At 28.2% G+C, this 25,595-nt stretch overlaps 2 protein-coding genes across 2 annotated transcripts; both read right to left on the minus strand.

Moving 5' to 3' along the window:
- Positions 1-7,019: 7,019 nt before the first annotated feature.
- Positions 7,020-9,871, minus strand: LOC145844774 (puromycin-sensitive aminopeptidase-like). The gene is made up of 2 exons (XM_082952197.1): positions 9,761-9,871; positions 7,020-9,476 (listed from the first exon to the last, which is right to left on the minus strand). Exons 1-2 carry the CDS (start codon positions 9,869-9,871, stop codon positions 7,020-7,022), a joined length of 2,568 nt encoding a protein of 855 aa, XP_082808323.1.
- Positions 9,872-19,115: 9,244 nt separating this feature from the next.
- On the minus strand, positions 19,116-21,960 carry LOC145844775 (puromycin-sensitive aminopeptidase-like). The gene is made up of 2 exons (XM_082952198.1): positions 21,850-21,960; positions 19,116-21,572 (listed from the first exon to the last, which is right to left on the minus strand). Exons 1-2 carry the CDS (start codon positions 21,958-21,960, stop codon positions 19,116-19,118), a joined length of 2,568 nt encoding a protein of 855 aa, XP_082808324.1.
- Between the last annotated feature and the right edge of the window lie 3,635 nt (positions 21,961-25,595).

Here is a 25,595-nt window from a genome sequence, read left to right on the forward strand (position 1 = left end):
TTAACCATAAAAAAAATGTTTAAAAGCTGACACAAGTTTAAAAAATTACAGTTATTTCACGTTCATTAAAAGCTAACCTTCAAAAACAAAGGTTTATATTTAACTAAACATAAATTTTTTAGGAACAAATTATTAAAACCTTTTCGGTTATTTTCTCTTTAATTTTAATAAGCTTCATAAATAAATACTTCTTAGTTCACAACTCCTAAAACAGTAGTCATTACAAGAAGTCTTTTGGTAGTTTTAGATTGACTGCAAACCCAGACGAATAGAGTTTGAATCTTGGCGAAACTTTTACTTATATTAAGCTTAACTTCACGTAAAAGTTTGTTTTTACCTTTAGGCTCTTAAAATACAACTGGTACTTGTCCTGTACAGTTAAAATAATGATGTTACAACTATTTTAAACAACTGTAGCCCATGTAAGACCTTTTCTATATTCCGCGAGCAACTTTTTCTAGCGAATTTGGCCCGTTACTTATGAAAGGCTGCCGTAACCTGTTACTTTACTTATGTAGAGTCCTATGTACAGTGGATTATTATAAAATGTTCTATCCTTGGCTTTTGTATTTAACATGACAATAATTTGTACAAGTTATAAGTAGTTTATAAAAAGATAAAAATTAAAACTCAACACTTTCAAAGTAGAATAGGCTCTACATTAAACTTTATCAATCAAGCTTGTCATAAGCAAGAAACTGTGTACCATTATATCGAACGTTTGAAACGTAAGCTTTGTCTAGTTAACATAAACTTTAATACTGAAAATAGAAGCTGAACTTAGTTCTCACTAAATAGTAGTTTCAACAATCACGTTTGTACTAGAAATAAATTGTGTGAGTAACACTAAATGTTCCTTTTTTTCAACTGTATTATTTAGCCTAAAATATTTTTGAAAAATGTTATTCAAGACTTTATCTCAGCAATGTTTAAAAACATCCTTTAATCTTCTTTATTAAAGCTAATAAGGTACTTTATATAAACATATAAGTAAACACAACTATTCTCAAAGGTTTAGTAACTGAGTACAAAAAGATTTGATAGAAACTAAAAACGTGTACAATGAAGTTAATTTTCAAAACCTAAATAACATTAAACTAGATTTTTTTACTGGTTTTTGTGCAAACAGCTAGAAAGTATATCAATTAAAATTCTAACTTAATTAAAAATCATTGTAAAATTTGAATTGAGTATTAAGTACTTAATTAAAATCAATTTTGAATAATTTAAATGATGGATTCCTTTCAAAAACCAATAGCTCTTAACTTCCCACGTTGCCATAAACTATTAAAAATAATAATACTAAATGTTTGGCAAGTGGATACAGATTAGCAAATTACTGACTGTGTCGAGGCAGGCAGTACGGAGATAATAAACTTTCTTCATTTTAAGTATAAAACAAGGTTGTTGGAGTAAAAAAAAAAAATTTTCAACTTTTTAAAACCATTTTATTAAAGGATATAATCAAACTTCCGCACATAACAAATATTTAGAGGCTCAAAAAAAAGTTGCCTTTTGAATATTTAGACCAGCGGCTTACAATTTTATTTTGAATATAAAACAATTTATATCACAACACAATTTATTTAATGCGATAAAGTTATATAAAATTTGAGATGGTACTGAATTTCTTCTTTCCTTTTCACAACATCAGACCGCAGTTGTATACCACCAGAATTGAAAACCTATAAGAATAATATATAATTAATATTCCAAAAAAAAAGTACAGTTGTAGCTGTTACATACAGCTGTTGCAGTCAAAACAAACAACTCATATAAAATATCAAATAAAAAAGTACAAGCTTAGGTAAAACAAACTAATTTGAACTATTTGAATATTTTAACAATTATACGTATTAAAGTTTTAACTAAATTCAAATAACTTTGCTTACCACAAAGGTACAAGTGGTAATTTTTTTGTTAAAAAATAGCTAATACAGCTTCAAACTTTTTGATAGCCTAAATTTTAAAGTTACTGAATTTTAATCTCTTTAAAATAACTTTATGATAGATTTGTAACAGAAATTATAATACAAACAAAGCAAAAAACATAGACGTTTATAATTTTAGATAAAAACTCAAAATTCATTAAACAAATGACAACAAATGATTTACTAGTCACTTTATAAATAAACTGAATGCAAATAAAGACGTTTGTATGAGTTATAATACTATTTTATTGCAATAACAACACTTTTTACATTTAACAAATTTGTTTGAGCAGTTTTTTTTTCGAAATTCAACTAATTTATTTCTCAAAGCTAAATAAATATGAAAAAAACTATTTACAGGGTTGCCACTCTTTGTGCCAAAAAATCTTCCCTGAGTGACCAAAAATTTCCCTGAGTAACCTTAAACTTCCCTGAGTATTTTTCAAATCTTAAAAAAAAAAATTCTCTTCTAACACAAATTATTAATACCTCATTCTCATTTTTCTTCTTTAATAATAAAAGGAAGGTTGTATGTGTATGCTTCTGCATTAAATTTATGAAAAAAACTGTTTTCAAAAACTCAATCTTAAAAGGCTTAAACCAATTAAAAATTAAAAACTAAATTTTTGCACAACTTTTTGTAAACTTGTTAGTTAACTTTCTACATAAAAGAATAAAGTTTAATTTATTTGACATTTTAATTGACAAAATTTAATTATACTATAATAATAATTTCACATGAAGAACTCACTTAAATGCATACATAATAACTTCATTATGACTTGTATTTCTTTCCTAGCAACTGTTCTGAATGCAGTAAATAAAACTTAAAATAACATTATTGTAAAAAAACCTGCAAAAAGAAAGTTTAAAGAAATAGCTAAAAAAATATAAGTAACTAAAAATAAAAAGTTTATTAGAACTTTTCAATGAATAGTTAACAACAACTTTCATTTCTCTAAACTGTTTGATTTTACTTAAGTAAATATAAATTTAAAACTTTAAAAAACTACAATGTTAATACTAAGAATATTGAAGAGCTAGCCGCAAGGCTAAAAAAATTCTAAATAACCACTTAAATAATAAAAATTACTACTTTTGAACAAAATATTGAAACTGGATTAACTAAACCTCATTCTAGATCTAGAAAAAAATTTCCCTGAGATTTTCAAAAACTTCCCTGAAATTTAGAGAAAAAATCAAAACTTCCCTGAGTTTCCCTGAGTTAAAAGAAAAATGCCAAAATTCCCTGAGTTTCCCTGAGATTTTCTTCAGTTTGAAAATTCCCTGAGTGTGTGGCAACCCTGTATTTATTAAAAACTTAAAAAACAGTCAATAAACTACTAATCAAAAATTAATAGTTTAATTAAATAAAACTTAACTAAAAATTGTAATTACAATAAAAATAGACTGATAAAAACATAATTTAATCATAATTGCTTCTATTACTAACAAGCTACCTCTTTTTTACCAAGTTTAATTACACTATAACACTAAAACAATTTTTACAAAATTTACTTTGCTCAACATGAGAAATTAAAATGCACTAATGTTGGCCTAATGTGTTATTCATATGTAGTTTTAATAAATTTAAAATGTTCTGTAAAATACCACAAAGGTATAAATTTTACTTTACTTTAAATAAACTTATAAATACTATTTTTATATTTTGCTAGCTGAGGTTTAAAATAAACAATTGATTTAAAAAGCAATACACTTTTTAACCTTAAAAATACCAAGCACTAAATAAACACTTTGGATTTACTAATTAAATTTTAGTGTTTTTAAGTTTTTTTCAATAGATTTAACAAAATAGTTATTAACAATTTCAAATCTGTAAAGTAACAGTATGTTTCTGTTTATTTGAAATAGTATGTATAACTAGTAAAGATTAGTTAAAAAATAGTACATCTCTATTTATAAAAAGCAACAAGATGCATTTTGGATTTAAAATGGAAGTTTTAATATAATTATGTTTTATTTCTTAACAATTTTAAAATCTGTAAGGGAACAGTATGTTTTTCTTCATTTTAAATAAAATTATAAGTGCTAGCTGCAAACTTATATAGTTATAAGCTTGAAACAATACTCATAAACAATTTTGTGTCTATCATCTTGTGTTCACTATAAAACCTAAGCAAGAGTTTTTATTTCAAAAATAAAAACTATTCATTCTTAAAACATTTTTTAAAGCCAAGTCAGAGTTGCCACAGATCAAGCTTAAAAATGTATTCTGTATTTTCTAAATCGAATTCTTATTTAAAACCTATTCAAAAACCAAATACTTGAAATTGTGTTAGGCTTCAAACTTTTTTTATAAAAGTTAGAACAATAGTTCTTTTGCAGTTCTTTAGATTTTTAGAAAATAACAAAAACATTGAAAAAATTATTTTTATGTGATGATAAACTTTCTTATTAAGAACATGTTTATATCAAACTTTCTTACTTTTTTTTCGAAAACCACCATCTACTCCTAGCTTTTTTGTTTTTACTGACTTTCTTGACTTTGTTGCAACCCTGCGAAGTATAATACTCTATTTTATAATACTTTACATTACAAAAAAACACTCTAAAATAACAAAAAAGTGTTAATTATACCTATAAAAAATTGCTTGATTCTTATAAAAGTGATAACAGTACACTAAAAACATAGTTTACACTATTATATTTTGAGCTTTTATCATAAACATGTGTGTGCATATCTGGCAATTTAAGTAAAGTGTACACAACTGTTTTGAATTTCTTAAAAAACATAAAAATGTTCCAGTTAAATAATATATTTTACTCATTTCAATTACAAAAAAAGATACACTGAAATTAATTTTCACAGTACAAAATAGGGTTTCCACTCTTTTAAACAAAATGCTACCCTGAGTGACGTTAAACAGTCCTAGGTCATCCTGAGCTTTTTCAAATCTTTTGAAAAATATTTAAATAATTAGAATACACATTTCAAAGTCAATAAAAGTAAAATCTTAAAACAAAAGAGGTATAAAATATCAAAATACTTGGCTACAATAGAACACAGGGTTGCCACTTAATTTTTTAAACATTTTTCCAGGTTTTTAAAAGTACACATTATTGGGTCTATTTTTAGTTTAAAGTTAACTTTAACGTAACAAACTGTGTTAAATAGTATAAAAACATTGAAAAGATACTGGAAAGCTACTTTAAACATGTTTTTTGATAAAATAATTTTGATGATGTCCAAAAGTTTTTATTTATATGATAGATTTTTTGATTCACTACTGAACATGTGAAAATTGTTAAAATTCCAGGTTTTTATAGTGATTTCTGTTCAAAATTCCAGGTTTTTCCAGGTGAAGTGGCAACCCTGAGAACATCCTAGACAATAGATTAGAGACGCAATCTCTCTAAAAATGTGTTGTACTTTGATAAATATTGTGGTTGTAACCAAAAAGATATGTTGAAATTCCAGCATTGGTGCCATACTTTCTGACAAAACAAGTAACTTGAGTTTGTATATCAGTTTAAACTTTGTATAAAAACTTGTAAATAATTAAAGAAAAAAGCTAATCACTGCTACAACTAAATTATATGTTGATTATGAACTGAAAGTCTTAACTTTTGTTTAAAGAAGGTAGATTTAATTTTGCTGATATCTCAAACTTAAAAATACACACATGGTTTGTCTTATAGTATGGCACTGTTTAATAGTATTCTATAGTGTTGAACTCTAAACTGTAGTTAATAATACTATCATCAGAACATACTCACCACTGTAATTATACCAAAACTTGCAAGTATACATGTTGGGTTGGTTTTAGAGGAAATTATTTTACACAAAACTTTCAAAACATAAGGTGGTTATTTAGTTTTAAGTATTCATTGTTCGAAAACTAGTTTTAGTAAGTTACAACAATATTGACATTTAAATTAAAAAATACTTTTTCTTTTTTTAAAACAGAAAAATTTCAATGCACTATAGCCAATTAATAAATTTTTGAAACGTTTACATTTAATAAAAATAAACTATATGATTAAAATAATAAACACTTTTGAAATGTTGAACTATATTTTCTTTTACATTTAATACCAAATCAAAAGTACCTGTAAAAGACGTAAGTTACAATTTCAAAACAGTAAGGACAACCAATTAATCAAAAGCTAAATTAAGTTTTTTACTTTATAAACATTTTTAGTGCAGATTCTTGAAAAAAGTATTCAATTTGGTAAGCATTTTGTAAGGTTTAGTAAGGTTTCATTTCATTTTAAGTATTTGTTGTCAAATGTCAACATATTTAAAACTAGTTTGTTTTTCAGAAATATTCCAAAACAACGGTTTTTACGTGGCTTACACTTTTTTTAAATTTTATTACATAATTTACCCTCAATCTACAAAATAGTGTTAAATTTTAAGATAAAAACTAGATTTTTTGAACTTTCAGCTTCGAAAATATAAGAAATCGTAATATTTAAAGAGTTTGTTCGACTTCAAAACATTTACAGTTAAATGCTAACTTATAAATTGGTATAATCATTAACTTACATAATTGTAATAAAGAAAATTTACCCCCTAACATAAGTGAATTAACCCCAGGAGTAAGTTTACCTCAGGTTAAAAATCGCTGGTCCATGATAGTATTTTTAATAATAATAAGTAGTTTTAGTTTTTGTTTTCTTTTCTAATTAAACAAAAACTATTTTAAATAAAACTTCATGTTAAAAAACTTACATCTTACATATCAAACTAGTTTAATGTATGTTGGAGCTTTTAGTTTGGTTATTATACGAAGTTTATGTAAGATTTTAATATTTACTCTGGAGTCTAGTGTGAAAAACATTGAATAAGATATGGATTTTATCAGTCATTACAATGTTTGTGGCCCTGAACTTATTGAGTTCGTCCCTTTGTTGAGGTTTTTAAAACTTTGTTTACGTAAACAGCTTATCTATAATATATTAAAACTCAAAAACTAACAATTGAAAAATTAATACTTTGATACCGAAAAGTTTAAAACACAGCAACAACTAATTTTATTTTTCTATATATTTATTCTAAACGACATACATATGTATGATAAAATAATGCATTGAAAAAGTCCTATAAAAGCTAATAATTAAATTTTAGTTGAAATAATTCTTCAAGGATTGGCCATTTTGCTTCCACAACTGAATTTTGAGCCCGATCTGCTCTACACATTGCTTGAATTTTCTCTCACAAGTCTTTTTAACTTTGTCAGTCAAAAATTCTTTCACTTCTTTTAGCATTTCTTCGGTGGCAAAGTTAGGAGTAGAAGCTTCAACGATCTTGCCTAAGTGAGGACTTCCCTTGAACTTGTTGTAAAAGACATCCCAATGTTCCTTGACAAACTTCCAAGACTCATCTCTACCAAGCTTGGATCCAGTTGCCATGCCATACAAGATCTTGTATTTTTCGTTGTCACGAACGTGGCTTGACATCATGTATTTTTGAACAAGTTTGAGACATTCCAAACCCTGTACGCACCCGAGAGCTGCTTCGATTTCACTCTTCTCTTCCATGGAATCAACTTTCTTGTGGAGCTCTACCATCTTGTTGAAAGCCTCAAGACCTCCTTTTGACGTGTAAACTTCGTAGACGGAAGCACGAATTTCGGGACTGATTGGTGTTGAGTTCTTAAAGAAGTTGTTCATGATTTCTGTGCACTTTTGGTTGACTTGGTCGTCGTTTGAAGCTTTGATGAGAAGCGCTCTCAAGCTGGCATCCAAATGAGATTCATCTTGTTTAGCTTCCATTCCAACATGGGCCATGACGCTACTGAAGAGATCTTTTTTGAATTGGGAAAACTTGTTTGAAGCTTCGTCGTCATTCCACATAAGCTTAGTCATTGCGCTAAGGCTTTTGATTATCTCTTTCCACACTGGATATTCCTTTTCGCCCTTGAAAACTTTTAGCAACTCAAGATATGTGGCAAACGAAGTTTGACCAGTTGTAGCCATTGCATGGACGTCACTGACTATGTTGAGACGATCAAAGCAGTCAAGTTGTCCTTTTTCAACTACAGTAATTAGTTTGGACAAAATATCTTGGCTGTAGTTCACTCTGTAGAAGCCAATAAACCTTGGGTTGATTTTAAACCAGTCGTTTGCACCGACACCTGCTACTGTGATCTGATCTGACTTTGATGAAAAGATAAAAGATTGATGTTCATCAGAGGTTGATGTGGATATTGTGATTGGCACTTGCCACAAACTGTCACTTTCATCAGATGAGGAAATAGAAAACTTTTTCTGGGACAAATTAAGTGTTACAGAGTTGTCGTTTTGGCTGGCAATAGACACATCAATAACAGGGTATCCCATTTGTTTCGTCCAAGTTGACATAACCTGCTCAACTGGCTTGCCGCTAGCATCTTCAAAACATTTCCACAAATCTTCTGTTTGTGTGTTGGAGTATGCATACTTTTTAAAATACGCCTTCATGCCTTCTTTGAACTTATCTGATCCGATCCAAGAGTGAATCATTCCTATGATGTTACTTCCTTTTTGGTAAGAAATAGCATCGAAGATTTCCCCAATTTCACCTGGATGATTGACTGGAATTTCAATAGCGTGACTGTTTTCTAGGCTGTCAGCATCTAATGCCTTTATTGTGACATCATTAACGTACTGCTCCCAAACTTTCAAGTCATGGTCACAAATGTGTCCTGCATCGTACATCATAAAAGTTGCAAACCCTTCGTTGAGCCACAAGTGAGTCCACCATTCCATGGTGACCAGGTTGCCAAACCACTGGTGAGACACTTCATGGCAAACAACGATTGTTACCCAACATTTCTGCGCTACGGAAGATTCTTTTTCGTCTACGAGAAGAGCTGACTCTCTGTAAGTGATCAGTCCCCAGTTTTCCATGGCGCTGCAAGCAAAGTCGGTGATAGCAATCAAATCGAGTTTGTTCATTGGGTATGGGCAGGAAAAGAACTCTGTAAAGTACTCCACTGATTTGATAGTGACTTTCAAAGGGTACTTTCCTTGACTTGATTTTCCTGGTGGAGTGTAAACTTTGACTTCGACGCCGTCATTAGTCTTGCCTTGAACGTAGTCGAATGCTCCTACTACAAAAGCCAGCAGGTAAGTTGACATCTTCTTTGACTTTGCGAAGACGACCTTCTTTGTTACTTGATCTTCAAGAACTTCTTCGCTGATGACATTCATGTTTGACAAGGCGACGAGGTCTTTTGGTACAATTAATGTAGCATCAAAAGTTGCTTTTAATGCAGGCTCGTCCCAGCAAGGAAGGCATCGTCTGGCGTCGGTTGCCTCGAACTGAGTGATAAGGTTGTAATATTCAAAACCGTCCTTGTTTGTGACTTTGGTGCGGTAGAACCCGGCCATTTCATCGTTGTGAATTCCTTTGAAACTCATGCTGAGGACTGCAGGACCCACAGGAATAACATCTTCGAAAACAAGGGTGCAAGTCTCATCATCTTTGTTGAGATTCACCTGAGTTGGAACGAAAGTAGCTCCTGAATGTTGAAGGCTGCACTCTTTGATTTCTAATTCTTTGCTGTTCATTTTGATTTCATTCGTGGCTTCATTGACCTGTTTAAAAAAAAAATTTAGTCTTTAATCCGTTTTTGATTATACTTTTTATCGGTATGGTCTATAATGTTGCGTGGTTTTATTATTAATAGTTATATGTTAATAGCTAAAAGTATGTTTAGGTGTTTATTACTTAATTAAAATTATAAAATTCTTAACCATAATTTTAAATCCTAAAACAACAAATAAAGCAAAATACAAAAACATGTTTTTTCATTTACAAATTAAACTTGGTGGTTAATGAGTATAATTACTGTCAGCATAAAAGTTTTACTAAAACTTACATTTAAGTCAACTGATTGGTGTCCTTCAAAAGTAAAAGTTTCGAATGAAGGTTTCAATGTGACATCGTAGTTTGTAGGTGTAACGTTGGTAGGCAAACGAGAAAACTCCATTGTAGAATTTATTTTAATTAGATAGTTACGTCTGTTAAGATATAGTTTTTTAAGATGTTGGTATTTTTCATTAAATAATTATCTATGTAATATTATATTTGGAGACTAAGGTACACTTTGCAAATTTAAATCCTATATATGCATAGTGTAACATAATAAGTTTATCATTGCTAAATTAGGCTACATTGCATATGCTAAAAAGTTATGCACTATACTTAAATACTTAAACTATTACATTGTTAAATAATCAACAAATAAAATACAAATACTTATAAATTTTTGCATTTTTTTCTGAAATTTTATTTGTAATAGTAAAAAGTATATTTAATGTTCACAATTAAATTAATATTTTCAACAATTTAACATAAATTTGACTATTTAAAGTTCTGCCAAATTTATAGACTAAAGTTGGCCACTATTCTGGATTCCTAAAATTAAATTTAGCTTAAATAAAGTTGAGTTTGAGAAATTTTGAAAGAAAAATCTAGAATTTGAACAAAAATCACTGAAAAACCTGGATTTTAAACAATTTTTACATAGTAACTAGTGAAATTTGGATAATACAAAAAAGTTTATCACATGGATAGAAATTGTTCGTCATCATCAATATTTTTTATTATAGACATGATTTAAAGTAGCTTTACATTATTTTTCCAATGTTGTTATACTTTTTTAATTAATCTTCTGCTTTAAACATAAACGTTAACTAAAAATAGACCAAAAACTATTTTTTTCATTAAACCTGGAAGAAGTTTTAAAAACCTGGAGATAATTTGCCAAAAGCCAGTGGTCACCCTGATAATTGCAAAATGATGTTTTTACTTTAAACATAACTTTTAACTAAAATAGACCCAAAAATAAATATTTTCATAAAGCCTCAAAGAAGTTTTAAAAACCTGGAGATAATTTGCCAAAAGCCAGTGGTCACCCTGATAATTGCAAAATGATGTTTTTACTTTAAACATAACTTTTAACTAAAAATAGACCCAAAACAAGTTTTTTCATTAAACCTGGAAGAAGTTTTAAAAACCTGGAGATAACTTGCAAAAAACCAGTGGTCACCCTGATAATTGCAAAATGATATTTTTACTTTAAACATAACTTTTAACTAAAAATAGACCCAAAAATAAATATTTTCATAAAGCCTCAAAGAAGTTTTAAAAACCTGGAGATAATTTGCCAAAAGCCAGTGGTCACCCTGATAATTGCAAAATGATGTTTTTACTTTAAACATAACTTTTAACTAAAAATAGACCCAAAACAAGTTTTTTCATTAAACCTGGAAGAAGTTTTAAAAACCTGGAGATAACTTGCAAAAAAACCAGTGGTCACCCTGATAATTGCAAAATGATATTTTTACTTTAAACATAACTTTTAACTAAAAATAGACCCAAAAATAAATATTTTCATAAAGCCTCAAAGAAGTTTTAAAAACCTGGAGATAATTTGCCAAAAGCCAGTGGTCACCCTGATAATTGCAAAATGATATTTTTACTTTAAACATAACTTTTAACTAAAATTAAACTCAAAAATAAGTATTTTCATAAAGCCTCAAACAAGTTTTTAAAACCTGGAAACAAATTTCAAAAAACCAGTGGTCACTTTAAAAATTGCAAAATAATACCCATTTCTAAATTTAAAAATACTAAGAATAAAAACTCAACTAAAGTATTGTTCTAGTTTTTTTCAAATATTTCTCTTTTTAGTTTTTTGAAAAAGGGGAAGGGTATAAAAAATCATTAAAATTTAAAATCAACATTAAAAAAATATATATATAAAATGTGGCAACTAAAAATAGTATTACTATTCAATAAATTTATTTAAATCTATATTTAATTTTTAATTTAAAAAATGTAGGAAGGAAAAAAAGAGAAAATTAAAAAAAAAACTTTTATAATACTAAGTTTGTGCAATATAACAACTTAAACAAAATTACTGTTCACTTGACTTAACATTCATACACTTCTAAAACATAAATCTAACAAAAAATATAACTACATAACCTGGAACTTTATCTATGCTAAGTTTACTCTAAATCTAACTTTATTTAATCATCTACACAAGTGAAAACAGTCTTTTTATATTCGCCTGCGCGTAAGTGAACGTTTGTGGTTTGTGGTGTGGTGACCTCATAACTCGAGACAGAACTATTGGGCATAGTATTATGAGAGAACTTAGGGTTTCATAACCCACGGCGAATTCAGAGGACTTTTTTGCTTTAACTTATTTAAAAAATTTTAGGCTAACCCAGAACAGCGACACCGTGTGGTGAAAAATCCCGTAAATTTTTAAAATATTTTTTGTCTAAAGCCAAAATGGTGCAATCTAATGGATTTGCGACACCTAGCGGTTAATTTTTTTCAAATTTAAATTTAAATTATAAGATTTTAAAAACTATTTAAAAAAATCTAATTTTGCGCTGCGTTAAAAAAGGGGCAGGTTGACTACACCTAAACTTTAAAGATTTTTCTAGAAGTTAGAGCTTTTGAACCTCACACATTTAATTTTTGTGAAGTCAACAAGTGTAACTACATATATTATAAAGCCTTTTTAAGTAATTTCTTAAGATTAGATATTTTTTTTTACCTTGTGTGTAAAAAAACATGGTTCGTATTTACATGAAGTTATTTATATTAAGTAACAAAAATGAAAATACTGGAAAATTCATTTAGTTTACATTTAGACTATAAATCATTTCGGCATATCTATGTAATAATAGGTCAAAAAAAGTTATATTCATTCATTTATTATTCAAAATATTACTCGTTTTCTGTTTTTATAGTTCAACTTAATTTTATTCTAAAAAATTCTCTTAAAATTAATTTTAAAACCTATTTTATATGCTTTTTGTTGTAATTTTTAAAAATATTTAACATTTAACTAGATTAAAGCCTAATAATGGATAAACTTCTATGCGCTTTTTATAGTTTGAACTTGTTTTAACACGGTTAAAAGAATATTTTTAAGGTATAAATAACAACTAACTCTAGAATTAAGAAAACCTGTATAGGAATTAGTAATAGCTCGCTGAGGAATAAGTAAAAACTATGAAAAGCTGTTAACTTTTATTGCTTTATTCTTCAAGGAAATGAGATCTTTAAATAGAAATTCTGTCTGAGTATGAATAATTTCTTATGTTAAATTTACTAAAACTTTAACCATAAAAAAAATGTTTAAAAGCTTACACAAGTTTAAAAAATTACAGTTATTTCACGTTCATTAAAAGCTAACCTTCAAAAACAAAGGTTTATATTCAACTAAGCATAAACTTTTTATGAATAAGTTATTAAAACCTTTTTGGTTGTTTTCTCTCTAGTATTAATAAGCTTCATAAATAAGTACACACTTTCTAAAACAGTAGTCATTACAAGAAGTCTTTTGTTAGTTTTAGATTGACTGCAAACCCAAACGAAGTGAGTTTGAATCTTGGCAAAACTTTTCCTTATATTAAGCTTAACTTCACGTATATGTTTGTTTTTACCTTTAGGCTCTTAAAATACAACTGGTACTTGTCCTGTACAGTTAAAATAATGATAATACAACTATTTTAAACAACTGTAGCCCATGTAAGGCCTTTTCTATATTCCGCGAGCAACTTTTTCTAGCGAATTTGGCCCGTTACTTATGAAAGGCTGCCGTAACCTGTTACTTTACTTATGTAGAGTCCTATGTACAGTGGATTATTATAAAATGTTCTATCCTTGGCTTTTGTATTTAACATGACAATAATTTGTACAAGTTATAAGTAGTTTATAAAAAGATAAAAATTAAAACTTAACACTTTTAAAGTAGAATAGGCTCTACATTAAACTTTATCAATCAAGCTTGTCATAAGCAAGAAACTGTGTACCATTATATCGAACGTTTGAAACGAAAGCTTTGTCTAGTTAACATAAACTTTAATACTGAAAATAGAAGCTGAACTTAGTTCTCACTAAATAGTAGTTTCAACAATCACGTTTGTACTAGAAATAAATTGTGTGAGTAACACTAAATGTTCCTTTTTTTCAACTGTATTATTTAGTCTAAAATATTTTTGAAAAATGTTATTCAAGATCATCTCAGCAATGTTTAAAAACATCCTTTAATCTTCTTTATTAAAGCTTATAAGGTACTTTATATAAACATATAAGTAAACGCAACTATTCTCAAAGGTTTAGTAACTGAGTACAAAAAGATTTGATAGAAACTAAAAACGTGTACAATGAAGTTAATTTTCGAAACCTAAATAACATTATACTAGATTTTTTTACTGGTTTTTGTGCAAACAGCTAGAAAGTATATCAATTAAAATTTTAACTTAATTAAAAATCATTGTAAAATTTGAATTGAGTATTAAGTACCTAATTAAAATCAATTTTGAATAATTTAAATGTTGGATTCCTTTCAAAAACCAATAGCTCTTAACTTCCCACGTTGCCATAAATTATTAAAATTAATAATACTAAATGTTTGGCAAGTGGATACAGATTAGCACATTACTGACTGTGTCGAGGCAGGCAGTACGGAGATAATAAACTTTCTTCATTTTAAGTATAAAACAAGGTTGTTGGAGTAAAAAAAAAAAAAATTCAACTTTTTAAAACCATTTTATTAAAGGATATAATCAAACTTCTGCACTTAACAAATATTTAGAGGCTCGAAAAAAAGTTGCCTTTTGAACTTTTAGACGAGGGGCTTACAATTTTATTTTGAATATAAAACAATTTATATCACAACACAATTTATTTAATGCGAGAAAGTTATATAAAATTTGAGATGGTACTGAATTTCTTCTTTCCTTTTCACAACATCAGACCGCAGTTGTATACCACCAGAATTGAAAACCTATAAGAATAATATATAATTAATATTCCAAAAAAAAAGTACAGTTGTAGCTGTTACATACAGCTGTTGCAGTCAAAACAAACAACTCATATAAAATAACAAATAAAAAAGTACAAGCTTAGGTAAAACAAACTAATTTGAATTATTTGAATATTTTAACAATTATACGTATTAAAGTTTTAACTAAATTCAAATAACTTTGCTTACCACAAAGGTACAAGTGGTAATTTTTTTGTTAAAAAATAGCTAATACAGCTTCAAACTTTTTGATAGCCTAAATTTTAAAGTTACTGAATTTTAATCTCTTTAAAATAACTTTATGATAGATTTGTAACAGAAATTATAATACAAACAAAGCAAAAAACATAGACGTTTATAATTTTAGATAAAAACTCAAAATTCATTAAACAAATGACAACAAATGATTTACTAGTCACTTTATAAATAAACTGAATGCAAATAAAGACGTTTGTATGAGTTATAATACTATTTTATTGCAATAACAACACTTTTTACATTTAACAAATTTGTTTGAGCAGTTTTTTTTTCGAAATTCAACTAATTTATTTCTCAAAGCTAAATAAATATGAAAAAAACTATTTACAGGGTTGCCACTCTTTGTGCCAAAAAATCTTCCCTGAGTGACCAAAAATTTCCCTGAGTAACCTTAAACTTCCCTGAGTATTTTTCAAACCTTAAAAAAAAAATTTCTCTTCTAACACAAATTATTAATACCTCATTCTCATTTTTCTTCTTTAATAATAAAAGGAAGGTTGTATGTGTATGCTTCTGCATTAAATTTATGAAAAAAACTGTTTTCAAAAACTCAATCTTAAAAGGCTTAAACCAATTAAAAATTAAAAACTAAATTTTTGCACAACTTTTTGTAAACTTGTTAGTTAACTTTCTACATAAAAGAATAAAGTTTAATTTGTTTGACATTTTAATTGACAAAATTTAATTATACTATAATAATAATTTCACATGAAGAACTCACTTAAATGCATACATAATAACTTCATTATGACTTGTATTTCTTTCCTAGCAACTGTTCTGAATGCAGTAAATAAAACTTAAAAGCTTAACATTATTGTAAAAAAACCTGCAAAAAGAAAGTTTAAAGAAATAGCTAAAAAAATATAAGTAACTAAAAATAAAAAGTTTATTAGAACTTTTCAATGAATAGTTAACAACAACTTTCATTTCTCTAAACAGTTTGATTTTACTTAAGTAAATATAAATTTAAAACTTTAAAAAACTACAATGTTAATACTAAGAATATTGAAGAGCTAGCCGCAAGGCTAAAAAAATTCTAAATAACCACTTAAATAATAAAAATTACTACTTTTGAACAAAATATTGAAACTGGATTAACTAAACCTCATTCTAGATCTAGAAAAAAATTTCCCTGAGATTTTCAAAAACTTCCCTGAAATTTAGAGAAAAATGCCAAAATTCCCTGAGTTTCCCTGAGATTTTCTACAGTCTGAAAATTCCCTGAGTGTGTGGCAACCCTGTATTTATTAAAAACTTAAAAAACAGTCAATAAACTACTAATCAAAAATTAATAGTTTAATTAAATAAAACTTAACTAAAAATTGTAATTACAATAAAAATAGACTGATAAAAACATAATTTAATCATAATTGCTTCTATTACTAACAAGCTACCTCTTTTTTACCAAGTTTAACTACACTATAACACTAAAACAATTTTTACAAAATTTACTTTGCTCAACATGAGAAATTAAAATGCACTAATGTTGGCCTAATGTGTTATTCATATGTAGTTTTAATAAAATTAAAATGTTCTGTAAAATACCACAAAGGTATAAATTTTACTTTACTTTAAATAAACTTATAAATACTATTTTTATATTTTGCTAGCTGAGGTTTAAAATAAACAGTTGATTTAAAAAGCAATACACTTTTTAACCTTAAAAATACCAAGCACTAAATAAACACTTTGGATTTACTAATTAAATTTTAGTGTTTTTAAGTTTTTTTCAATAGATTTAACAAAATAGTTATTAACAATTTCAAATCTGTAAAGTAACAGTATGTTTCTGTTTATTTGAAATAGTATGTATAACTAGTGAAGATTAGTTAAAAAATAGTACATCTCTATTTATAAAAAGCAACAAGATGCATTTTGGATTTAAAATGGAAGTTTTAATATAATTAGGTTTTATTTCTTAACAATTTTAAAATCTGTAAGGGAACAGTATGTTTTTCTTCATTTTAAATAAAATTATAAGTGCTAGCTGCAAACTTATATAGTTATAAGCTTGAAACAATACTCATAAACAATTTTGTGTCTATCATCTTGTGTTCACTATAAAACCTAAGCAAGAGTTTTTATTTCAAAAATAAAAACTATTCATTCTTAAAATATTTTTTAAAGCCAAGTCAGAGTTGCCACAGATCAAGCTGAAAAATGTATTCTGTATTTTCTAAATCAAATTCTTATTTAAAACCTATTCAAAAACCAAATACTTGAAATTGTGTTAGGCTTCAAACTTTTTTTATAAAAGTTAGAACAATAGTTCTTTTGCAGTTCTTTAGATTTTTAGAAAATAACAAAAACATTGAAAAAATTATTTTTATGTTATGATTTGTTCAAAATTCCAGGTTTTTCCAGGTGAAGTGGCAACCCTGAGAACATCCTAGACAATAGATTAGAGACGCAATCTCTCTAAAAATGTGTTGTACTTTGATAAATATTGTGGTTGTAACCAAAAAGATATGTTGAAATTCCAGCATTGGTGCCATACTTTCTGACAAAACAAGTAACATGAGTTTGTATATCAGTTTAAACTTTGTATAAAAACTTGTAAATAATTAAAGAAAAAAGCTAATCACTGCTACAACTAAATTATATGTTGATTATGAACTGAAAGTCTTAACTTTTGTTTAAAGAAGGTAGATTTAATTTTGCTGATATCTCAAACTTAAAAATACACACATGGTTTGTCTTATAGTATGGCACTGTTTAATAGTATTCTATAGTGTTGAACTCTAAACTGTAGTTAATAATACTATCATCAGAACATACTCACCACTGTAATTATACCAAAACTTGCAAGTATACATGTTGGGTTGGTTTTAGAGGAAATTATTTTACACAAAACTTTCAAAACATAAGGTGGTTATTTAGTTTTAAGTATTCATTGTTCGAAAACTAGTTTTAGTAAGTTACAACAATATTGACATTTAAATTAAAAAATAACTTTTTCTTTTTTTAAAACAGAAAAATTTCAATGCACTATAGCCAATTAATAAATTTTTGAAACGTTTACATTTAATAAAAATAAACTATATGATTAAAATAATAAACACTTTTGAAATGTTGAACTATATTTTCTTTTACATTTAATACCAAATCAAAAGTACCTGTAAAAGACGTAAGTTACAATTTCAAAACAGTAAGGACAACCAATTAATCAAAAGCTAAATTAAGTTTTTTACTTTATAAACATTTTTAGTGCAGATTCTTGAAAAAAGTATTCAATTTGGTAAGCATTTTGTAAGGTTTAGTAAGGTTTCATTTCATTTTAAGTATTTGTTGTCAAATGTCAACATATTTAAAACTAGTTTGTTTTTCAGAAATATTCCAAAACAACGGTTTTTACGTGGTTTACACTTTTTTTAAATTTTATTACATAATTTACCCTCAATCTACAAAATAGTGTAAAATTTTAAGATAAAAACTAGATTTTTTGAACTTTCAGCTTCGAAAATATAAGAAATCGTAATATTTAGAGAGTTTGTTCGACTTCAAAACATTTACAGTTAAATGCTAACTTATAAATTGGTATAATCATTAACTTACATAATTGTAATAAAGAAAATTTACCCACTAACATAAGTGAATTAACCCCAGGAGTAAGTTTACCTCAGGTTAAAAATCGCTGGTCCATGATAGTATTTTTAATAATTATAAGTAGTTTTAATTTTTGTTTTCTTTTCTAATTAAACAAAAAATATTTTTAACAAAACTTCATGTTAAAAAACTTACATCTTACATATCATACTAGTTTAATGTATGTTGGAGCTTTTAGTTTGGTTATTATACGAAGTTTATGTAAGATTTTAATATTTACCCACGAGTCTAGTGTGAAAAACATTGAATAAGATATGGATTTTGTCAGTCATTACAATGTTTGTGGCCCTGAACTTTTTGATTTCGTCCCTTTGTTGAGGTTTTTAAAACTTTGTTTACGTAAACAGCTTATCTATAATATATTAAAACTCAAAAACTAACTATTGAAAAATTAATACTTTAAAAATTTGATACCGAAAAGTTTAAAACACAGCAACAACTAATTTTATTTTTCTATATATTTATTCTAAACGACATACATATGTATGATAAAATAATGCATTGAAAAAGTCCTATAAAAGCTAATAATTAAATTTTAGTTGAAATAATTCTTCAAGGATTGGCCATTTTGCTTCCACAACTGAATTTTGAGCCCGATCTGCTCTACACATTGCTTGAATTTTCTCTCACAAGTCTTTTTAACTTTGTCAGTCAAAAATTCTTTAACTTCTTTTAGCATTTCTTCGGTGGCAAAGTTAGGAGTAGAAGCTTCAACGATCTTGCCTAAGTGAGGACTTCCCTTGAACTTGTTGTAAAATACATCCCAATGTTCCTTGACAAATTTCCAAGATTCATCTCTACCAAGCTTGGATCCTGTAGCCATGCCATACAAGATCTTGTATTTTTCGTTGTCACGAACGTGGCTTGACATCATGTATTTTTGAACAAGTTTGAGACATTCCAAACCCTGTACGCACCCGAGAGCTGCTTCGATTTCACTCTTCTCTTCCATGGAATCAACTTTCTTGTGGAGCTCTACCATCTTGTTGAAAGCCTCAAGACCTCCTTTTGACGTGTAAACTTCGTAGACGGAAGCACGAATTTCGGGACTGATTGGTGTTGAGTTCTTAAAGAAGTTGTTCATGATTTCTGTGCACTTTTGGTTGACTTGGTCGTCGTTTGAAGCTTTGATGAGAAGCGCTCTCAAGCTGGCATCCAAATGAGATTCATCTTGTTTAGCTTCCATTCCAACATGGGCCATGACGCTACTGAAGAGATCTTTTTTGAATTGGGAAAACTTATTTGAAGCTTCGTCGTCATTCCACATAAGCTTAGTCATTGCGCTAAGGCTTTTGATTATCTCTTTCCACACTGGATATTCCTTTTCGCCCTTGAAAACTTTTAGCAACTCAAGATATGTGGCAAACGAAGTTTGACCAGTTGTAGCCATTGCATGGACGTCACTGACTATGTTGAGACGATCAAAGCAGTCAAGTTGTCCTTTTTCAACTACAGTAATTAGTTTGGACAAAATATCTTGGCTGTAGTTCACTCTGTAGAAGCCAATAAACCTTGGGTTGATTTTAAACCAGTCGTTTGCACCGACACCTGCTACTGTGATCTGATCTGACTTTGATGAAAAGATAAAAGATTGATGTTCATCAGAGGTTGATGTGGATATTGTGATTGGCACTTGCCACAAACTGTCACTTTCATCAGATGAGGAAATAGAAAACTTTTTCTGGGACAAATTAAGTGTTACAGAGTTGTCGTTTTGGCTGGCAATAGACACATCAATAACAGGGTATCCCATTTGTTTGGTCCAAGTTGACATAACCTGCTCAACTGGCTTGCCGCTAGCATCTTCAAAACATTTCCACAAATCTTCTGTTTGTGTGTTGGAGTATGCATGCTTTTTAAAATACGCCTTCATGCCTTCTTTGAACTTATCTGATCCGATCCAAGAGTGAATCATTCCTATGATATTACTTCCTTTTTGGTAAGAAATAGCATCGAAGATTTCCCCAATTTCACCTGGATGATTGACTGGAATTTCAATAGCGTGACTGTTTTCTAGGCTGTCAGCATCTAATGCCTTTATTGTGACATCATTAACGTACTGCTCCCAAACTTTTAAGTCATGGTCACAAATGTGTCCTGCATCGTACATCATAAAAGTTGCAAACCCTTCGTTGAGCCACAAGTGAGTCCACCATTCCATGGTGACCAGGTTGCCAAACCACTGGTGAGACACTTCATGGCAAACAACGATTGTTACCCAACATTTCTGCGCTACGGAAGATTCTTTTTCGTCTACGAGAAGAGCTGACTCTCTGTAAGTGATCAGTCCCCAGTTTTCCATGGCGCTGCAAGCAAAGTCGGTGATAGCAATCAAATCGAGTTTGTTCATTGGGTATGGGCAGGAAAAGAACTCTGTAAAGTACTCCACTGATTTGATAGTGACTTTCAAAGGGTACTTTCCTTGACTTGATTTTCCTGGTGGAGTGTAAACTTTGACTTCGACGCCGTCATTAGTCTTGCCTTGAACGTAGTCGAATGCTCCTACTACAAAAGCCAGCAGGTAAGTTGACATCTTCTTTGACTTTGCGAAGACGACCTTCTTTGTTACTTGATCTTCAAGAACTTCTTCGCTGATGACATTCATGTTTGACAAGGCGACGAGGTCTTTTGGTACAATTAATGTAGCATCAAAAGTTGCTTTTAATGCAGGCTCGTCCCAGCAAGGAAGGCATCGTCTGGCGTCGGTTGCCTCGAACTGAGTGATAAGGTTGTAATATTCAACACCGTCCTTGTTTGTGACTTTGGTGCGGTAGAACCCGGCCATTTCATCGTTGTGAATTCCTTTGAAACTCATGCTGAGGACTGCAGGACCCACAGGAATAACATCTTCGAAAACAAGGGTGCAAGTCTCATCATCTTTGTTGAGATTCACCTGAGTTGGAACGAAAGTAGCTCCTGAATGTTGAAGGCTGCACTCTTTGATTTCTAATTCTTTGCTGTTCATTTTGATTTCATTCGTGGCTTCATTGACCTGTTTAAAAAAAAATTTAGTCTTTAATCCGTTTTTGATTATACTTTTTCTCGGTATGGTCTATAATTTTGCGTGGTTTTATTATTAATAGTTATATGTTAATAGCTAAAAGTATGTTTAGGTGTTTATTACTTAATTAAAGTTATAAAATTCTTAATCATACTTTTAAAGCCTAAAACAACAAATAAAGCATAAAATTTTTTTTTTCATTTACAAATTAAACTTGGTGGTTAATGAGTATAACTACTGTCAGCATAAAAGTTTTACTAAAACTTACATATAAGTCAACTGATTGGTGTCCTTCAAAAGTAAAAGTTTCGAATGAAGGTTTCAATGTGACATCGTAGTTTGTAGGTGTAACGTTGGTAGGCAAACGAGAAAACTCCATTGTAGAATTTATTTTAATTAGATAGTTACGTCTGTTAAGATATAGTTTTTTAAGATGTTGGTATTTTTCATTAAATAATTATCTATGTAATATTATATTTGGAGACTAAGGTACACTTTGCAAATTTAAATCCTATATATGCATAGTGTAACATAATAAGTTTATCATTGCTACATTGCATATGCTAAAAAGTTATGCACTATACTTAAATACTTAAACTATTACATTGTTAAATAATCAACAAATAAAATACAAATACTTATAAATTTTTGCATTTTTTTTGAAATTTATTTGTAATAGTAAAAAGTATATTTGCTGTTCACAATGAAATTAATATTTTCAACAATTTAACATAAATTTGACTATTTAAAATTCTGCCAAATTTATAGACTAAAGTTGGCCACTATCCTGGATTCCTAAAATTAAATTTAGCTTAAATAAAGTTGAGTTTGAGAAATTTTGAAAGAAAAATCTAGAATTTGAACAAAAATCACTGAAAAACCTGGATTTTAAACAATTTTTACATAGTAACTAGTGAAATTTGGATAATACAAAAAAGTTTATCACATGGATAGAAATTGTTCGTCATCATCAATATTTTTTATTAAAGACATGATTTAAAGTAGCTTTACATTATTTTTCCAATGTTGTTATACTTTTTTAATTAATCTTCTGCTTTAAACATAAACGTTAACTAAAAATATACCAAAAACTATTTTTTTCATTAAACCTGGAAGAATTTTTAAAAACCTGGAGATAATTTGCCAAAAGCCAGTGGTCACCCTGATAATTGCAAAATGATGTTTTTACTTTAAACATAACTTTTAACTAAAATAGACCCAAAAATAAATATTTTCATAAAGCCTCAAAGAAGTTTTAAAAACCTGGAGATAATTTGCCAAAAGTCAGTGGTCACCCTGATAATTGCAAAATGATGTTTTTACTTTAAACATAACTTTTAACTAAAAATAGACCCAAAACAAGTTTTTTCATTAAACCTGGAAGAAGTTTTAAAAACCTGGAGATAACTTGCAAAAAACCAGTGGTCACCCTGATAATTGCAAAATGATATTTTTACTTTAAACATAACTTTTAACTAAAAATAGACCCAAAAATAAATATTTTCATAAAGCCTCAAATAAGTTTTAAAAACCTGGAGATAATTTGCCAAAAGCCAGTGGTCACCCTGATAATTGCAAAATGATGTTTTTACTTTAAACATAACTTTTAACTAAAAATAGACCCAAAACAAGTTTTTTCATTAAACCTGGAAGAAGTTTTAAAAACCTGGAGATAACTTGCAAAAAACCAGTGGTCACCCTGATAATTGCAAAATGATATTTTTACTTTAAACATAACTTTTAACTAAAAATAGACCCAAAAATAAATATTTTCATAAAACCTCAAAGAAGTTTTAAAAACCTGGAGACAATTGCCAAAAGCCAGTGGTCACCCTGATAATTGCAAAATGATATTTTTACTTTAAACATAACTTTTAACTAAAATTAAACTCAAAAATAAGTATTTTCATAAAGCCTCAAACAAGTTTTTAAAACCTGGAAACAAATTTCAAAAAACCAGTGGTCACTTTAAAAATTGCAAAATAATACCCATTTCTAAATTTAAAAATACTAAGAATAAAAACTCAACTAAAGTATTGTTCTAGTTTTTTTCAAATATTTCTCTTTTTAGTTTTTTGAAAAAGGGGAAGGGTATAAAAAATTATTAAAATTTAAAATCAACATTAAAAAAATATATATATAAAATGTGGCAACTAAAAATAGTATTACTATTCAATAAATTTATTTAAATCTATATTTACTTTTTAATTTTAAAAATTTAGGAAGGAAAAAAAGAGAAAATTAAAAAAAAAACTTTTATAATACTAAGTTTGTGCAATATAACAACTTAAACAAAATTACTGTTCACTTGACTTAACATTCATACACTTCTAAAACATAAATCTAACAAAAAATATAACTACATAACCTGGAACTTTATCTATGCTAAGTTTACTCTAATTCTAACTTCATTTAATCATCTAAACAAGTGAGAACAGTCTTTTTATATTCGCCTGCGCGTAAGTGAACGTTTGTGGTTTGTGGTGTGGTGACCTCATAACTCGAGACAACATTATTGGGCATAGTATTTTGAGAGAATTTAGGGTTTCATAACCCGCGGCAAATTCAGAGGACTTTTTTGCTGCTTAAACTTATTTAAATTGTTTTAGGCTAACCCAGAACAGCGACACCGTGTGGTGAAAAATCCCGTAAAGTTTTTTAATTGTTTTTGTCTAAAACCAAAATGGTGCAATGTAATGGATTTGCGACACCTAGCGGTTATTTTTTTAAAAGTTAAGTTAACAAAAAATAAGATTTGAAAAACTATTTAAAAAAATCTAATTTTGCGCTGTGTTAGAAAAGCTTACTCAAGGCAGCTTAACTATTGTACCTAAACTTTACAGAATTTTCTAGAAGTTAAGGTTTTTAAACCTCACACATTTAATTTTTGTAAAGTCTAACTTTTAAATAACGCAAACAAGTGAAACAAAATATGTTTTAAAAAACCTTTTTAAATTTTTTATCTTGTTGTGTAAAAAAGCATGGTTCGTATTTATATGAAGCTATTTATTTTAAGTAAAAAAACAAAAATACTGGCAAATTAATTTAGTTTCCATTTGGACTATAAATCATTTCGGCATATCTATTTAATAATAGGTCAAAAAAAAGTTATAATCATTCATTTATTATTCAAAATATTACTCCTTTTCTGTTTTTAAAGTTGAACTTTGTTTTATTCTTAAAAATTCTCTTAAAATTCATTTTACAACTTATTTTATATGCATTTTGTTTTAAATTAAAAAAGTATTTAAAATCCAACTAAATTGAAGCCTATTAAGGAATAAAAATTCTATGCTCTTTTTATAGTATGTATTTTGTTTTAACACTATGTTTTTTAATTTGTAATAACAACTAACTCTAAAACTAAAAAAACCTGTGTAGGAATTAGTAATAGCTCGCTGAACTATAAGTAAAAACTATGAAAAGCTATTAACTTTTGTTGGTTTATTCTTCAAGTAAAGGAGATCTTTAAATAGATTTCTGCCTAAGTATGAATAATTTCCTATGTTAAATTTACTAAAACTTTAACCATAAAAAAAATGTTTTAAAGCTTACATAAGTATAAACAATAAGAATTATTTCACGTTCGTCAAAAGCTAACCTTCAAAAATAAAGGTTTATATTTAACTAAACATAAATTTTTTAGGAACAAATTATTAAAACCTTTTCGGTTATTTTCTTTTTAATTTTAATAAGCTTCATAAATAAATACTTCTTAGTTCACAACTCCTAAACCAGTAATCATTACAAGAAGTCTTTTGGTAGTTTTAGATTGACTGCAAACCCAGACGAAGTGAGTTTGAATCTTGGCGAAACTTTTACTTATATTAAGCTTAACTTCACGTAAAAGTTTGTTTTTACCTTTAGGCTCTTAAAAGACAACTGGTACTTGTCCTTTCCAGTTAGTGATAATACAACTATTTTAAATAACTGTAGCCGATGTAAGACCTTTTCTATACTCCGCGAGCAACTTTTTCTAGTGAATTTGGCTCATTACTTATGAAAGGTTGCAGT

Source organism: Thalia democratica, chromosome 9 (genome assembly GCF_965202585.1).
Source record: "Thalia democratica chromosome 9, ktThaDemo2.hap1.1, whole genome shotgun sequence".
Taxonomy (NCBI): Eukaryota; Metazoa; Chordata; class Thaliacea; order Salpida; family Salpidae; genus Thalia; species Thalia democratica.

What these genes read in the sequence shown, in the direction of transcription:
- LOC145844774 (XM_082952197.1), bottom strand. Translation starts at nt 9,871, where the DNA reads ATGGAGTTTTCTCGTTTGCCTACCAACGTTACACCTACAAACTACGAT. An exon ending in ACCAATCAGTTGACTTAAAT is followed by an intron (nt 9,477 to 9,760) that starts GTAAGTTTTAGT and finishes TTTTTTAAACAG; the next exon opens with GTCAATGAAGCCACGAATGA.
- LOC145844775 (XM_082952198.1), bottom strand. Translation starts at nt 21,960, where the DNA reads ATGGAGTTTTCTCGTTTGCCTACCAACGTTACACCTACAAACTACGAT. An exon ending in ACCAATCAGTTGACTTATAT is followed by an intron (nt 21,573 to 21,849) that starts GTAAGTTTTAGT and finishes TTTTTTAAACAG; the next exon opens with GTCAATGAAGCCACGAATGA.